Raw genomic sequence first — 18,558 nt, forward strand, 5'->3', positions numbered from 1 at the left:
GAGTAAAGCATAAATACAGTCCCTGAAGTTTCGTATAAAAGTCGTTTTAGTCCCTCTTTAACTTTTTTCACCAATTTAGTCCCTCAACCACCCACTTTAGTGTTTTTCAGCCAAAAGTTGAGGGACTTTGCTGACTAAGCAAAAGTTGAGGGACCTTGACTCATCAAAAAAGTTGAGGGATGTTGAGTCACCAAAAAGTTTAGGGACTTGATGTCAGAATTTGTAATTTATTTTTTTTCTACCTCCGAAATGGATAAATAAAAACAAACAGGATAATCTGTGATTACCATTTTTCTTGGTGAATAACAAAATTAAAAACATCACTACCCTATAAATCAAACAAAGATTTTTATACATAATAATAACAATAACAATAACGAAACTAAACCGAACCCGTTTCCGGCGCGACTGCGGGTTCGGAACTTGACCCTTCACCATCCCTATTACCGGTGCTAAGCCGAGACAGAATCTCTCTCATCGCACGAATCTGCATCTCAAGCGCCGGTATATAATCCGTCGCTTCTTCTAGAATCACCGGAAGTGGCTCTTTCTGGCAACCGGGAACCAACCTACCAAGAGTCTTCACCTTCCTTTGAACATCCGGTAACCGGTTACCTTTTCCCTTTAGCTTAAATATCTCTATCCTCGGCTTCCTCTGTGGCGGTGACCGGTTAACCCCGGCTGCCGTAACACGCTGCCGTTTGTGAAGCTTCTTGTGTAGGAAGCTAAGCCAAAATCGGCTCTTCAATATGGCTCGGCTCCAACGCGTTCGCCCACGCGCCGCCACTGCTAAGGCTTTGTCGGCGGCTTCTCGAACAATCCGGCTTGGTCGTGGTCAATATTTTTTTTTGGATGTTCAAGAGCTGCTGTTTGTTCATGGAACTCGAAGATTTATAGCCTTCATTTCTGATAACGGCTAGTTTATTAATTCAGAAAAAAAAAAATTCGATATTACCTTTTTTTTTTGGAAAGAACAATATTAGCTTTTTTTTTATTGAAATATTAATAGGGTTGAAGTCCCTCAACTTTTTGCCATGTCAAAGTCCCTAAACTTTTTGGTGACTCAACATCCCTCAACTTTTTTGATGAGTCAAGGTCCCTCAACTTTTGCTTAGTCAGCAAAGTCCCTCAACTTTTGGCTGAAAAACACTAAAGTGGGTGGTTGAGGGACTAAATTGGTGAAAAAAGTTAAAGAGGGACTAAAACGGCTTTTATACGAAACTTCAGGGACTGTATTTATGCTTTACTCAAGAAAGGTCTTATATAATACAGTATCCTAATTGTTTGTCTGTGGACCACTGTGGTTGACTCCTAAATTACAAATAATAGATAGACTAGTTTAACATTAAATATGTAGTATTATTAATGTTTGACGCCCAACAATTAAATCCATATATGGTACATTTCTTTCTAAATTCTTACTCCCTCTATCTCATAATATTTCTAAATTCTTATCATATTATTTTAATAATAAATAATATAGTCAATCTAATTTTTTCACATTATAATATGAACACAATTAGTTTTCTAATATCTACAATGCAAATATAATTTTTAAAAATTTTAATCCAACATAAAATAAATATTTTTCGAGAAACTATCAAATAATAATAATAATAATTACAAAAATAAAACTAAAAATTTTATAAATAAAAAAATGTTGATATATAATACTATTTCATACCAAAAATAAAGTAATACAATTTACTACTTGGAGAAAAATATGTCAATTATGAACTACATAATCATCAAAACATTATGGTAGTCATATTTCAAACGACTACTATAAAATTTTCACTCATAATATAGTGTTCATCTTGTTTTTAGAGTAAGGCCTTGTTCAATTCACCTTAAAAAAAATAATATTCAGTAAAAATAATTTCACTCCAGTAAAAATAATTTCAACTTAGCAAAAATAGGCTCATTTCAATACAAATAAGTTAAGTTCAGTAAAAATAATTTCAGTTCAGTAAAAATCAGTAACTTTAAAGAAGAAATATAACAGAAAATCAGTAAAAATAATTTTAGTTCAGCAAAAATAATTTCAGTTCAGTAAAATTAATTTCAGTTCAGTGAAAATAATTTAAGTTCAGCAAAAATAATTTCAATTTAGTAAAAATAATTTTAGTTCAGCAAAAATAAGGTGAAGTGAACGGGCCATGAAACTTTGAAAAAAAATTAATTAATGATGATTAGTAAGCTTTTGATAAATAAGTATATTTCGTACGTAGGTGGGAAATTAAAAAGAGTAAATAATGGCACGAGAATTTGAGAAATTTGTATTTTACATGAAAAAACTATGATAAAAAGTGGGTCTATTTTAGTAAATGTATAATTAAAAAATAATAATAAATTAGAAATAGGCATAACATTTTCCCCAATTTCATTTTATTTGCAACACTTGGCTTTTTATACTTATCAATGCATTACTTTAATTATTAGTACTTTTTATTATCAATAAATGAAAACGACTATAAAAATTTGATATTTTGAAGGTATAAATTGAGTTAGTAGATTCTAACAAGTTTTCATATAATTATATTTCTCTTGAAATATAAATTTTCAACGATATGAAGTAATCAAATTAGAGTATGTCAATAGTACATAGGTCAAAATATTGCACGACTTGCAACTTTGCAAGTAAAACCAAAAGGAAGAAGTATATAATAAGGTCAACTTAATTTGTTAATGAATAATTCAGAAAAGGCAAATATCGCAAGATTCGATAAATAACATAGACATGAAAAAACAAGATTAAGTAAACTATGTATTGATTTGTAAAATAGCCAATAGGATAACATAGTTATGCTTATGACAAAAACATACCAACTTTATGACAATGGTGAGCTCAGTTGGTAGTACTATTGATCGTCAAGGGAATAACATTACAAGTTGGTTCGAGTTCTTAATCATTCATTGGGCGATGGGAATAACTTTACTAATTGTTGGCTCAAGTTTTTATTCTCTCCACATTTTTTGGTTGATAAATGAAAGTATTAATACTTATTCTGTGAGAGTGGGAGAGCTCAGTTGATTCTCATCACCTCCCTTCGTGGCTATATATACCAAATAAAATTATTATTTATTTGTCTCTAAATAAAACTTAACTTTATTTCTCTCTTAGGAAAAGAATTGAAACGAGAATAACAAAATTAATTTAGTTAACTTAACCAAGAGAAAAATCGTACAAAATATTTCTTTTGACAAAGATTTACATAGTTAGAATCCCTAAACACTTTCTCCTCTCTCCTCATTCTAAAACCTTAGCCTTCAGTGTTGAATTGCAGAAGAATTTTCATCGGTGGAAAGCCCCAATCGTTGTTTCTTATGTGCCTTTTCTCTTTGCTTTTGTTTGTTTTTAGGTTTACATTAATTTTCGGCTTCTAGGAGAAACTTTTCTCCCTATATAAAAAGACAGGTTTAATTTGTTTTTCTTCTACTCTAGAAGGATATATCACCTTTGAAAGACATAGTTTTTCTTTTAATTTATTCTTTTGAGAGAATATTTGCTTTTTTGCTTTGATGGATTTCTGTGGTAAAATTGTTTCATTGGTGAAAAATTATGCGGTATCGCAAAATTTATCTATTTCTCGAATACAATAAGATGAATCAAATGAACGGAAAATCATCATCATAGCGACGTGCCGACAACAAATTTTTAGTTGTCTCTCTGATCCAAAAGGCTGCATATTGCAGCGACATATCGTTTGTAAATTGGAAAATTGGCCAGAATAGGAGAAGGGTGGTGATATCTACTGGTTTTGTCTTTAATAGGTGATTTTTTTTAATTTCTAAAAAAACAGGTGGTTAGTTCAACAAAGGGTGCTTTTAGGGGTCGTTATTAACAAATTTTCCTTTTATTAATGAACTAGATTAGGCCCGTGCAAAAAATTATTGGAATGAAATAACTTACTACGTATTTATGTTATTTATAACTCTGGACATACTTATAAATTAGATCATAAAAACATATCTGCCATCATATATAAATTATTACATAGGTAACAAAATATAAATATAAAAGCCGATCAATCTGATCTAATCAGACCATCTGCATACGAATTTATATGTCATCTAAGAGTTCGAAATACAAATTAAAATACTTGTAATTTAAATAAATAGAAACACCTTGGAATAACAAAACAATGAAAACATTTACCGACAACATTAGTTCATTTTTGTATAACAAACATCCATATTATTAGTACATGACTTCATAGTTAGGTTGCTTGCACAATCCTTAGTATTAAAAAAAATAATAAAAAAAAAAACTAACACACATACACAAAATAACATTAAAACCTTAAAAAGATAAAAATAATAATAAAAAAAATATTCGTAGTTATCAAAAAATAATTATTATTTATTTACTTATTATTGACACAGTCAAAAGATTGAAATGAAAATGATTAAAAATAAAAAATAGCCAAAAATATATATGACATCATAAGTGCATTAGGCGGGAAATTATTTTATGAAAAAGCGATACATATACAGTTTGGGAAGATGAAGATATTAGTAATTTCCTGTTTTAATACAGGGTTCTCGAATATCAAAATTTTCGACTGTTATGCATGAAGTTCATGAAAATGAGAAGGACAACAAGAAGCGGAACGAGACTCAACTTGCTGGCACGGTCGTTGTACTAGATGGTGGAATAGCTGGGGGTGAATGATGGGGAAGAGGGGTTAGATTGCAACAAACCACGAGGTGCAAGTGATATAGGGGACCATCGGCCATGTATGCTTACGAGTGGTGATGAGGATGAATCAAATGCTGACATGTGGTTTAAAAAACGGGGGTGGAAAAGAATTGATAAAATGAGTGTGAAATACTACGGTGAAACGGAGAAGAAGGGGGTAGGTGAACAGAGTACAATAGGTAAAAAGAGGCTTATGCTTGATGGAAGGAATGATGGAGGTTCGACTATGCAGGTGGAGGGGGAAAAAAGGAGGAAGATGGGTGGCAATTGTACTACCGGGGATGGTGTTATCCAAGTAGAGGAGGATGGGAATAACCATCCCCTCGAACAACAATGAAGCTCTTAAGTTGGAACGTCTTCGGGGCTGGCAATCCGAAGACGGGTAACACCCTCCGGGATATATGTTGGAGGGAGAGGCCGAATGTGGTTTTCTTAATGGAAACCAAGGTGGATGCTAGTGTGATGGAGAGAACTAAGCATCGATGCGGGTTTGAGAACAGGGTAAATATGAGTAGTAGGGGGCGGTCAGGGGGACTATGTATTTGGTGGCATGATGTTAATGCTTCGATGGTGTCATATTCAGACCATCACTGTGCGTTGGACATATGTGATAGTGGGGGTGTACCTCTATGGAGGGCGTGTGGGATTTATGGCTGGTCATAAACCGAGAATAAACACAAGACTTGGGAGTTGATGAGGAAGTTGAAAGGGGAGAGTTCCATACCATGCTTATTCTTCGGAGACTTTAACGAGATTACAGCCCTATAAAGAAAGAAGGTGGTACAATGAGGAGAGAGTACCTAATGCAGAATTTTCGTGATGCCATTAAAGCTTGCAATTTAAGAGACATGGGGTTTAAAGGTTGTGCATTTACCTGGCAGCGAGGGAAAACAATGGAAACGGTAATCCATGAACGTCTTGATAGGTTCTTGGGGGATGATGCGTGGTGCCAACTTTTTCCCCAGTTTGAGGTTAAGCACTTGGTGAGAATTACATCCGATCATGCACCTATAATGATGAACACAACTGTTGTTTTTGATCGTGGGAAAAGAAGCAAGCCATACCGGTTTGAAGCTTGGTGGTTATCAAATGCAGAATGTGAAGAAGTGGTTGATACGACATGGAAGGGTAATGCTGAGGCTAAGCCGCATGAAAAAGTGGCATTGTGTGCAAGCTCTCTTACTTCATGGGCTAATAAGAAGTTTGGAGATATAAAGAAGAAATTGAAAGATCGTGAAAACAAATTAAAAGAGGCTCAAGGGGCGGTTTTGGATGGCTATTTACTTGAGAAATGTGAGAGGCTTGCCGAGGAAATTGCCGAGTTGAGGAGGATGGAGGAATCTTATTGGTTTGCAAGAGCTAGAGCAAACGAGATGAAAGATGGTGACAAAAATACTGCTTATTTTCACAGAAAGGCGAGCTACTGACAAGTTCGAAACCGGATTGATGGTATTTATGACTCTGCGGGCATATGGAGAGAGGATGAAGAAGGAATTAAGAGTACAATATCTTCTTATTTTAAGTCTCTTTTCCACTCTGATAATCCCTCGGACATTGAGGACGCCTGCAAGGAGTGTTGCCTCTAGTGTCGACGGAAATGAATAATTGCCTTGATAAAATACCTACCGCAGATGAAGTGAAGTTAGCCTTGTTCCAGATGAACCCCAAAAAAGCTCTGGGCCCCGATGGTATGCATGCTTTATTCTTTCAAAATTCTGGCATATTGTTGGGCATGATATTGTCTGTATGGTTAAAAATTGGTGGGAAGGGCGACTTGATATTGCAATGTTAAATAAAACATGTGTCGTTCTAATCCCGAAATGTAACGAGCCTAAGCACATGAAGGATTTTAGACCTATTAGCTGTTGTAATGTTCTACATAAAATCATTTCAAAGGCCCTAGCTAATAGGCTAAAACCATTCCTGAACACCATCATTTCTGCAAACCAAAGTGCTTTTATACCGGGGCATCTCATCACGGATAATGCCACCATTGCTTTTGAGATTTTTCATGCCATGAAAAGAGGAGGGGAGGGGAGATCGGGGACTTTGGCTTTGAAGCTGGACATGAGTAAAGCTTATGATAGGGTGGAATGGGTGTTTCTGGAGAGAGTTATGAGAAAAATGGGCTTTTTCGATGGGTGGTGTAATAGGGTGCTGGATTGTATTTCAAAGGTGTCCTTTTCTTTGAAGCTGAACAATGAGATTTATGGCTCTGTCACACCTTCGAGGGGGTTGAGACAAGGTGATCCTATATCCCCTTATTTATTTTTATTGTGCGCTGATGTCTTTTACTGCTTGTTATCTAAGGCTGCTAGTGATAAAGGTATACATGGTGCAAAAATTTGCAGGGCTGCTCCCAGAATTTCTTATCTGTTCTTTGCAGACGATAGCATACTGTTTACGAGAGCTACTTTACAGGAATGCTCCAAAATTGCTGATATTATCAGGAAGTATGAACGAGCCTCGGGCCAACATGTCAATCTAGACAAAGCTGAAGTTGCTTTTAGTAAACAGGTTTCTGCGGATAGAAGAGCTGCTATTGTTGATATGTTGGGAGTCAGGGAAATAGAAAAGCATGAGAAATATTTGGGGCTGCTCACAATTATCGGGAAGTCAAAGAAGGCTATCTTTGGGGAAGTTTGTGACAGGATACGAAAGAAACTTAGTTGTTGGAAGGATAAGCTTCTCTCAAAGCCCGGTAAAGAAGTGCTTCTTAAAACGGTTATCTAGGCAATGCCTACATATATAATGCGTCTTTTCCGGATACCAGACAGCATCATTGAGGAAATTCATAAACTGATGAACCGGTTTTGGTGGGGATCGTCGGAAGTGAAGCACAAAATACACTGGCAGTCCTGGGAAAAACCGTGTAGCCCAAAAGGCATTGGTGGGATGGGTTCTCGAGATCTGAAGGATTTTAATCAAGCCCTCCTCACAAAGCAATGCTTGCGGCTACTAATCAATCCGGATTCTCTAGTCCATGCTGTAATGAAGGCTCAATACTTCAAACGGTCGGGGGTGCTAGAAGCTTGCAAGGGTCATGATCCGAGCTATTTGTGGAGAAGTTGGTGGGGGGCAAAAGGAATTCTTCGTGATGGTCTAGGATGGAAGATCGGTAATGGCAGGGGGGTAAGGGTTTGGGAGGATCCCTGGCTATTTCGGGATGGAGCTAGAGTGGTTCCACAAAGGGGGAGTCAAGTTGTGAATGAAGAGCTAACTGTGGCAGACCTGATGGGTGACGTTCCAGGGCAATGGAATGAACAACTAGTGAGAGATGCTCTAGGTGTCGATGCGGAATTAGCTCTTGCGTTGCCCCTCCCTTTCACCAGCGAAGAGGACCGAGTTTACTGGCGACCTACCAAAAATGGTCAGTTCACAGTCAGATCATGCTATTGGATGTTGAGGTTGGGAGGTAATACTGACAATACTTCGGAGGATATTTGGAAGTCGGTATGGCATATGAGTGCTCCCCCAAAACTCAAGCACTTCATTTGGAATGCTTTAAAGGGTAATATGGCTGTCAAATTGAGGCTACACCAACGGCATATTGTTACTAATAGTAACTGTAATATATGAGAGTCAACTGAGGAGTCTATCACGCACACCCTATTTTTCTGTACGACCTCAACAGCGATTTGGAGGAGGAGAAACTTTGAAAGCCTAATTGTTGATGCCCCTATGTCCTCCTTTGCAGCCTGTTGGCAATGGTTGAAGATTAAGGTTACAAAGGAGACCATGACTCTAATGGCTGCCTTGATGTGGGCGGCCTGGCGCTGTAGAAACATCAAGGTGTTCGAGAACTCAGAACCTGATTCCGTAAAGGTTGCGGTAGGCTCATGCAATTATTATGTGGCTGAGTATACTGGATATGCTGGGCGCGTTTTGGAGAAGGCAGCAGCTCCCTCACAGCGTTCTGCCACCAAATGGAAGAGCCAGTTGTGGGGTGTGTGAAAATTAATGTGGATGCCCACTTAGGTGAAAATAATATGGCAGCGTTGGGGGTGGTGTTCAGAGATCATGATGGCCAATTAATCTTAACAGCCACGAGACGAGTTCCTCTTTCTTCCCCTAAATGTGTTGAGGCCCAAGCTATAAGATATGCTCTCTTGATGGCAAAGAAGTTTGGCTATAGGAAAATATCGGTGGAGTCCGATGCGCTAAATGTGATCAACTCGATTTCGTGTTCGAATATTGGTAGAGCGCCTATATTCTCTATTTATCGGGATATCACGGTATTTAGAGCCTCTTTTGACCTATGTTTCTTTTCTCATATGAAAAGGGTTGGTAACACTGTGGCCCATTTAGTTGCTAGAAGTGATTTGGGCAGTGCATCGGAAATAGTTCGATTTGCCCCTTTCCTGCAAAGTATTGTAACTCTTGCCACTTTGGATTTATCTTCTTAATATATAGCTCCATGGGTTTCTTCAAAAAAAAAATAAAAAAATTTTCCTGTTTTAATAATAGTTAATAGATTGGTTTTACTATTAAAGGGGGGGAGGGGATGGAGAGAATATATAATGAAATTAGAAAAAAATTGTTGATTAAAAATGATTACTTAAAAGTAAGTGTTTCCATCCAAATGAATTTTTTTTGAAGATTTTAAAATCTATTGATCAAAAGTTCAAACTAGCCGCCAGTATGTAGCAAGTTATTGGTAACCCTGCATTTTCTTGTAGTATTGTTTATTTAGGGACATGAAATCTGAAATAATTTGCTTGAAGTTAGGGACAAAAGGAGTGCTTTATACTGTGTCATATGTAGCAAAATTTAGCTTAATTGAGACATAATTTTAATAGTGAGTACATCTATTGATAGTGAGTAATGCTGTACAACTAAATCATAACAATGCAGTGTTGAGTACTATTTGGGTAATTTTCAGATCAATTTTTTTCCATTAATATTTAACATTACATAACATGTTTAATTTTCATGCGCCTTCTTTATGTTTAATTACATTATCTATTATGATCATATGTTCAAAAGTATTTGGTACATAGAGGTGGTGAAAATAACACTCAAATTTGACTGATTTTGTGGAGAATTCTCATACAACTAATGCCCTAATTGCTTGGAATTTGATCGATTACTTTTACATTTCTCAATCATTATGTAGGTATACCTATCAATCTATCACAATCGAAATTCCCATTTTTAGAACATTAATAAACATTCGAACATCAAACTCCCATTTGATTCATTCCGTAGATCATTTGATTTAACTAGTTTAATTATATTACAATATCAACAATCACCGTACATATTAAAAGGAAAGCTATAATTGATATACTTTTATTAGCTTTTGATATATTTAATGAATGGCTTGGAATGGGAGTAACTCTCAACCTTTATGTAATTAGCAAAACAAAAGATATAAGTGTAGAAACATTTTCATTGTAACAGAGCAGAGAAATTTAAGATCATAATATAAGATCTTTTATACATAGAAACATACACATATAAGAAAAGTTATAACCAACAAAATGAACACCATCCTCAAAGTAACCAAACCTTTGACGATCTTATTTTTGTTGCTAACTATTGTTTCTATACAACATGGAAGTTGTAGTAGGAAGCAAAAGCTAAAGTTTGTTGAACATGAAGCTCAAAATGAGAAAGTAGTGCAAAAGGCCGAGACTAACCCTTTCGATGTTCAGAGTACTAAAATTCCATCTCCTCCATCTGGTTCAAATAAGGATTGCTATTTGCCTACTTGTCAACGCCACAGAAAAAAGCCATAAAGGCTTGCAAGAGTATCGCATAATTTGAATAAGACAATTTTGCTAGAATTGCCGAGGGAACCTAAAGAATTTCGGGTTATACTCTACTATATACTCCCTCTGTCCCTTAATTTTTGCCCCAATTTCCTTTTTAGTCCGTCCCTTTAATTTTGCCCCATTTTATTTTTGGACATATGGGTCCACATTTCTACTCTCACAACCACCCCATTAACCCCACCACTTTTCTCTTTCATCACTTTTTTCCAACCAAAACTTAATAAAGTAACATTACATTATGGGGCAAAATATAAGGGACAGAAGGAGTATTATTTTAGCAAGATTTAATTATATGCACCTTTCTTGTTAAGCAGGATATCATTGCTTTTATAAACTCATAGTAGTATATGATGATGTAAAAATATTATTCTATATATATGATGCAATCATATTACAATAAGAAATAATATGACATTTCATTATTATCTATTATTCAATCATTGGGTAAACCAATGTCACACACACACACCCACACACACACAAAATAAATAATAAATAAATAAATAAAATCACATATACTATTATATTAAAAAAAAATTCTTAAATATGTCAATGATAACACATTAATAACTACCAAATATATAGTCAGTTTTGAAAATAACTACTATACCCTGTTTAAAAAAAAAAAAGGTTTTTCTATACAGTAACCCTCTTAATTTCACTTTTCTACGTTGTGCCCCTCAATATAGCATTTTCCACACTGTAACCCACAAAATACATTTAGTTTCCATACAATAACCTTGCCATTAACAAATTCCGTTAGTGAGACCCACTTTCCACTTATTAATATTTTTTTTGGGTTTTCTACGTAATAACCCTACTTATTTCACTTTTCTACGTTGTGTCCCTCTATTGTATCACTTTTCTACGTAATAACCCTCCCTGTATCACTTTCTACATTGTAACCCGCAAGTACATTTAGTTACTATACAGTAACCTTGTCGTTATCCCGCCGTTAACAAATTCTGTTAGTGGGTTCCACTATTCATTTTTTAATATTTTTTAACGATTTGCTTGTTGGAAAATGTTCTATTAAAGGTTTTGGGTGCTATTTTGGACCTTAAGGGACCAAATTGAATTCAGATTTGGCAAAAAAATAACATAAATGCATTGTGTTGTGTATTAAAAATGTCTCGATTTGCGTGATTACGTTTTTAATACGTAAAACGAGGCATTTACGTTATTTTATTGTCAAATCTAAGCTCAATTTGGATCCTTAAAGAACAAATTGTCCACAAAACCTTAAACGGAACATTTACCAACATGCAAATTGATAAAAAAAATATTAATAAATGGAAAGTCGGTCCCACTAACGGAATTTGTTAACGGCAAGGTTACTGTATACTTACTACATGTACCTGCGGGTTACAGTGTGGAAAGTGCTATATGAAGGGGCACAACATAGAAAATTGAAATAAGGAGGGTTATTATGTAAAAAAAACCCTTTTTTTTTATCGATTTCCATGTTGAAAAATGTTCTGTTAAAAGTTTTGGGGGCTATTTTGGTTCTTAAGGGTCCAAATTGAGCTCAAATTTAGCAAAAAAATAACGTAACTTGTTTGGCATATTAAAAAATGTCTCAATTTGTGTGTTAACATTTTGGATACGCAAAACGAGGCATTTATGTTTTTTTTTGCCACATTTGAGCTCAATTTGGACCCTTAAGTACCAAAATATCCCCCAAAACCTTTAACGGTTCAATTTTCAACACGCAAATCGATAAAAAATATTAAGGGTGTTGTTAAATGTCGTTCCCAAATTACAAGGGGTCGCTTGCATTTTTTTCCCGGATTTCCGTATTTGCCCCTCGTATATAAATACTCACGACACTCACTCACACAACACTTTTCACGCCCGTACTTTTCTTTCTAAAATTTTATCTCTCTAAAATTTCAAATTCTCTCCAAAAACCAAAAAATTAGAAATTTAGGAAAAAAAAACTGAAAAACCTATAAAAAAAATAACAGAAAATTAAAAAGAAAAACACCAACAACCACCACCAATCCAAGGAGGGTACAAGAAATCTGGCAATGGCGGACCAGCGGCGAATCAGGCTGACTTACGACGGTCGTTGCGGCGGCGGCGAACAGGTACTTCTGGAATTTGGTCGTTAATTCGGAAAAAAAAAATTAAAATTTTCGGAATTTTAGGGACATCCGCCTGAAATTTCCGGATGTCCCAAGGAACATCCGGAAACTTCAGGCGGATGTCCCTAAAATTCCGATTTTTTTTTTATTTTAATTTTTTGTTTTTTGCTTTTCGTGCTTAATAATTTTTTTTTTGTCGCGATTAATATTTTCTAAATAACCGATTAAAATTATTCCGAATTTTTTTTTCTCATGATTAATGTTATGTTTTTTTTTTCGTGCTTAACATATTTTTTTTTTCGTGATTAATATTCTTTAAATAACCGATTAAAATTATTATTATTAGTAATGTTATTAGTTTTGTTATTATTACTAGCAATATTACTATTATTATAATTATAGTTATCGTTGTTGGGAATATTATTTTATTGTTGTTGTTATTAGTATTATTACCATTATTATTGTTGTTGTTGTTGTTGTTTTGTAATGTTGTTAGTAGTATGTTGCGAAATTTGCGGTTTATAATAATAATAATTATTATTATTATTGTGTTATTAATATCGTTATTATTGTAAATTTTTTTTTCGTGATTAATTTTTTTTAATGACCGATTAAAATTATTATTATTCGTAATGTTATTAGTATCAGGATTGTTATTATTAGTAGCAATATTACTATTATTATAATTATTGTTGTTATTATTATTATTATTATCGTTGTTGGGAATATTATTATTATTGTTGTTGTTATTAGTATTATTACCATTATTAATGTTATTGTTATTAATATTGTAATATTGTTTATTTTTTTGAATTTGAATATTAGTTGTTCAACTTTAATATCATAGTTATATATGTAATTATTACTGATATTTGATTTTGTACTTATTTAATATAGTTTGAGGGTTCGGGTGCTCGTCATCCAATATCAAAACGTTTGAATGCGTCTTTTAGGAGGGAGTCAGGTCATTCAGTAAATACGGGGGCACCGTATCATCATGAGCAGCAATATGGGTCTTCTGGTACTTGGTCGGGGGAGCATCAATCGCAAGGGAGCCTCCCCATGTACTCGTCGGGTGGAGTGCCTACATCTGACGATGAGGACGAAGAACGGGCAAGTCAGGCTGATCGAGATGAAGAGTACGACCCTTAGGATTATCATACGGTGCATAGGGGTCAGCATGGGAGATTTGTTAGTAGTAGTCAAGCGAGTCAGCATTCCACCAGCTCAGCAGAGACATGGGTAGTGCAGGAGCCGATGCCAAGTGGTCTTGAGGATGGTACCGTTATCCCTAGTTTTGGTGGTCACGTGGCTGCATATATATGGGGCGGGCAGGAGCGTAATGTTTTGTGCTGCTTGAGCAAGACACAATTGTGTTCTGCATTGGTTACCTGGCAAGGTCGTCTTGCACAGGAGCACCTGGAATTGATTGATGGTAGTGGTCTATCTCACTTACCCGGTATCCTTGCGCCTGTACCTGCAAAACAACGGAGACTCCTTGTGGCGGGAGCTCCGCCTCCGACGGTCAAGTTAGTACTTGTTTGAGGAGTAAATAAATGCGGAAAAGTAAAGGTGGAAGATCTGGTTCCTCAAGGGGAGGAGTGATTAGTGTGTGTAGTTATCTCTAGGTGAGAGTAATTAATTGTTGAATCCCCTTTAATGAGGATTAATTAATGTATTTATAGTCTTGGGGAGCGTGCCCAATCCTAGGTTTAGGTCAACCTAGAGCTGATTGGGCTTTTCCCGGAAACTGGGCCTAGGTGGCCATTTTCCTAGGTGGAAAACAGCAGGCCACTTGGCGTGGCATGATTGGTCCTTAGTGGACAAATGACTGTGTGCCACGTGGCAGGCCCTGAGAGGTCCAGATGGAGGACACTTGGAAGGACCTGATTGGTTCATGTGGCGTACACTGATTGGGCGGGGAAAACCCCCTAATCACGTTCCATATGCCATTTGGGGAGATCACGATCATGCTGCACGATGTGTACCATATTCTTGGGCTTCATGTTGATGGTTCCATGGTTTCCACTACTCCCAGCACGGACGTCATACGGGACGTGTGCTCGATTACCATGGACATGACTGCGGAAGAGCTGAATGAGAAGTGCGGTACGAAAACCATTTGGCAGGGTAGTAGGGTGCTGACCGAGAGAATTATGGACTCGACCTTGGAGGCGTAAAGGCCCTTTAGTGTCCATTACAGTGCCTACATGTGGTTAGTACTATTAGGTTTTCAGCAATTCAACACAATAGGAATTACTTAAAAATGGTGGAGCAAAACTTAAGTAGAGTATAATTCAATCAAATTATAAAATAATCAATACTAGTTAAAGTATTACATTCCAAGCACCAAATATCAAAGTAATCAGAAAATTACAAGGAAAACTCTAATGTAAAAGATACTAAAACTTGCCTCTACTCCAAGCCAATGAAATCACCAAGAACATGAGAATACAATGGACCACGTGAGTCTTCAATACCAGATACTTGTCTAAGGCGTGTAAACACTTTCCTAAAGTGATTATTTCCCCCACCACGGTGCTTGGGTTGAAACCGGAAAATCACTTTGAGATACAACAAACAACACTACAATCTTTGCACTTAAATTTGTAGTAAGATGATCAAATTCTCAAAGAATAACTTAAGTGATAGAGATTTCTATAACAGATTGCAAGTTTTTTAGAGAAAAGTGTGAAGAAAAGTGAAAACTTGGAGAGGAAAATCAGAGAGCAAAACACCAGAACCGGCATCATTCTTTTAATTTCGCAATTAAAAGAATAAACAAAACCACAGCTGCCAGGTGGCGCGGGCACTCCCAAAAAGGCGCGGGCGCGCCCCAGGGAGGAGCAGGCGCTCTTCACGAAAACTGTAAAATTTCTAAAGGAAGGCAGTGAGGGCGCGGTTTAGGCGCGACCAGCAGCGCAGGCGTGCCAACCAAATGCACGGGTGGTCCACCTGCCGCGTGGGCGCGCCATCTCACCCTTCCAATTTCGCCAAATTCCAGAGAGGTGCGCGGTTAAGGCGTGCTCTCTGCGCGGCCGCGCCTAACTTGTGCAGTCGCTCTTTTATGGTTGCGATCGCGCAAACCATCAACAATCTAAATATATAACAATCCTCCCCCATTTAGAGTGTTTCTCTCTAACATTCTCCACTTCTAACAATTAAGTTACATCTTATGCATCAATGCCAATGTCCCTTCGGATTAAATTGACACCTAGTACAACACACTTAACGATGATCATATTCCATGATTTCCATATGGATTGAATCACACGAATATATCCAACCATTCGAAGGTGAAGTATACACAAGACAAATCAAATTTATCATCACTTGACACTTTTATACAGCCATTTGTCCGTATCTTTCATAAGTTCATCAAAGTCTATATATCCATCTAGACTTCTTGAAGCGGCTAAACTTCGAACTTATATAGGTAGGTTCTCATATATGTAATAGTGTCCTTGTGACAAGACACCGTCATCTAGAGCTTCTCAACTCTAGATCTTTAAGAACTTTAAATAGACGCTACCTAACACATCACAAGTAACATAGCAACATGGGTCAATGAACATTGCTAACAAACATCAAAATTGCAATTAAACCACATTGAATCTAAGACTTGATGTTTCTTCAAGCGTTAGATTGGGTTTCACAAATTTGTGTTTTTGGACATAAACCCATTGCATTCAAAGCAAAATTAATGGAATGCCTTGGCATTGCTTTAGTAAAGCAATCCGCCAAATTCAATTTTATAGGAACATAGTCAAGACTTATGACCCCATCATTGATAAGCTCTTTCACTAGGCTATGCCTAAGTGAAATATGTCGAGACTTACCATTATACACTTGATTATATGCCTTTATTAAAGCCGATTTCGAATCACAATGGATTGCCACCGGTGACATTGGCTTAGGCAATAAAGGCAACTCTAACTTGAGATTTCTCAACCACTCAACTTCCTTACTAGCTGAGGCACGAGCAATAAACTCTGCTGCCATAGTGGAATCAGCAATGCAAGTTTGTTTCTTGGAAGACCATGAAATGGCACCTCCCCCAAACATGAATACCCAACCACTCACAAAAGAGTCATCCTCTTTGTAAGTGATCCAACTTGCATCAGAATAACCTTCTAAAACCGAAGGAAATAAAGTGATTACTTCCCCCACCACGGTGCTTGGGTTGAAACCGGAAAATCACTTTGAGATACAATAGACAACACTACAATCTTTGCACTTAAATTTGTAGTAAGATGATCAAATTCTCAAAGAATAACTTAAGTGATAGAGATTTCTATAAGAGATTGCAAGTTTTTTAGAGAAAAGTGTGAAGAAAAGTGAAAACTTGGAGAGGAAAATCAGAGAGAAAAAAACCAGAACCGGCATCATTCTTTTAATTTCACAATTAAAAGAATAAACGAAACCGCAACTGCCAGGTGGCGCGGGCGCTCCAAAGAAGGCGCGGGTGCGCCCCAGGGAGGAGCGAGCGCTCGTCACGAAAACTGTGAAATTTCTAAAGGAAGGCAGTGAGGGGCGCGGTTTAGGTGTGACCAGCAGCGCGGGCGCGCCATCTCACCCTTCCAATTTTGCCAAATTCCAAAAAGGTGCGCGGTTTAGGCGCGCTCACTGCGCGGCCGCGCCTAACTTGCGCAGGCGCTCTTTCATGGTTGCGATCTCACAAACCATAAACACTCTAAATATCTAACAAGTACTGGGCGAATGTCTGTTTTTAGACAAGAGTGGTAACCGTAGTCATCCGTCCTTCCTCAACGGGCTTGTTGTTGATGATCTTCCGATTAATGAGTTCTCTTGGGGTTCAGCTTCTCTAGCATATCTATATCGCCAGTTGGGTACGGCATCAAGAAAAGATGCATAATCAATCGCTGGTTGTCTCACGCTTCTGCAGGCGTGGATCTACGAGTACTTTCCGTGCTTCCGGCCTCAGCAGGGTACCTTGACGAGGGAGCTTAGTATTCCTCGCGCGTTTGCTTGGGATGTGGGATCAGGATGCCCCAACAAGAGCATGGAGCGCCTCCTCACTTTTCGTGCTAGATTGGATCAGCTGACTGACAATGAGGTTAACTGGCTACCGTACGGAGTTGATCCTGCACGACGCGTGCCAGCCACTCTATTTATTGGTTGCATCCAGTACCGTAGCATCATTGAGCCATACATGCCTGATCGAGTGGTCCGACAACTTGGATTCGTGCAGGACATTCCAAGGACCATTACCAGGCCCGAGATGGCCAAGAGATCTACAAACTTGAAGATATATCGGGTAGACTTTCCGACCGAGATGACATCTGTGATGTGGACTCGGTTTGTCCCTGGTTCGTCTTTCAGTGTTGTTTTAGGTGCCCTCACCCAGACTTGGTGGTGGAGCTCCTACGGTCGGACCTGGTTACACGCAGTGGCTATACCGATTTTCTCATCCTCGTCTTTCTCCTGGTGGATCATCAGATGGGAGTACCAGACTACTTGAGAGGACTAACACGGACTATGTAAGTAGTTGTGTTTTATTATACTATAAATACCACTTAAACAAATTGTAATTTCTATAATTAATATGTTGTTCTCTTATATGCAGTGGATGGGTCGGTCCATGGAGATTCACCGAAGAGCACTGGATGAGTATCCCAGCATGTCGCGTGAAACAAGGGCAATGACTGAGCAGGTGATATTTGACTGGAATGCGATGATGGGGTTGTGAATTACTTGTCTTTTAGTTTTATATTAGCTGATAGTCATTGTTTTACACTACTTTTTATTCAGCATGTAATTTAAGAACTGGAGACTTATTTAATATTTGGTTTTGTTGAAACTTTGTTTAATTACTTTTATTGATTTATATTACGTAGCTACAACTTTTCAACCTAAGTCAAAGTACATAAATGAGTTCACTGCCTAATCAATGCATCCCACATGTTCCTTCTAACTTCATATCGCTGATCCCATCCGTCAACACTTGGCTCGTGGTGCTCGGTCCACCATC

General features: G+C 37.2%; 2 protein-coding genes across 2 annotated transcripts; one reads left to right on the forward strand and one right to left on the reverse strand.

Moving 5' to 3' along the window:
- Window positions 1–347: 347 nt before the first annotated feature.
- LOC110715854 (transcription factor bHLH147-like) lies at window positions 348–832 on the reverse strand (the record flags this gene model as incomplete). The annotated part of the gene is made up of 1 exon (XM_021894476.1): window positions 348–832. A coding segment is annotated over one exon (450 nt), but the record flags the coding sequence as incomplete, so codon positions are not given.
- A 4,655-nt stretch (window positions 833–5,487) lies between these two features.
- On the forward strand, window positions 5,488–6,129 carry LOC110715863. Its single transcript, XM_021894486.1, has one exon. It carries the CDS (start codon window positions 5,488–5,490, stop codon window positions 6,127–6,129), a length of 642 nt encoding a protein of 213 aa, XP_021750178.1.
- The last annotated feature ends 12,429 nt before the right edge of the window (window positions 6,130–18,558 follow it).

This window comes from Chenopodium quinoa, unplaced genomic scaffold (genome assembly GCF_001683475.1).
Source record: "Chenopodium quinoa cultivar QQ74 unplaced genomic scaffold, ASM168347v1, whole genome shotgun sequence".
Lineage (NCBI taxonomy): Eukaryota > Viridiplantae > Streptophyta > Magnoliopsida > Caryophyllales > Amaranthaceae > Chenopodium > Chenopodium quinoa.

Coding starts and splice junctions, on each gene's coding strand:
- LOC110715863 (XM_021894486.1), top strand. CDS start 5,488: ATGAGGAGAGAGTACCTAATGCAGAATTTTCGTGATGCCATTAAAGCT.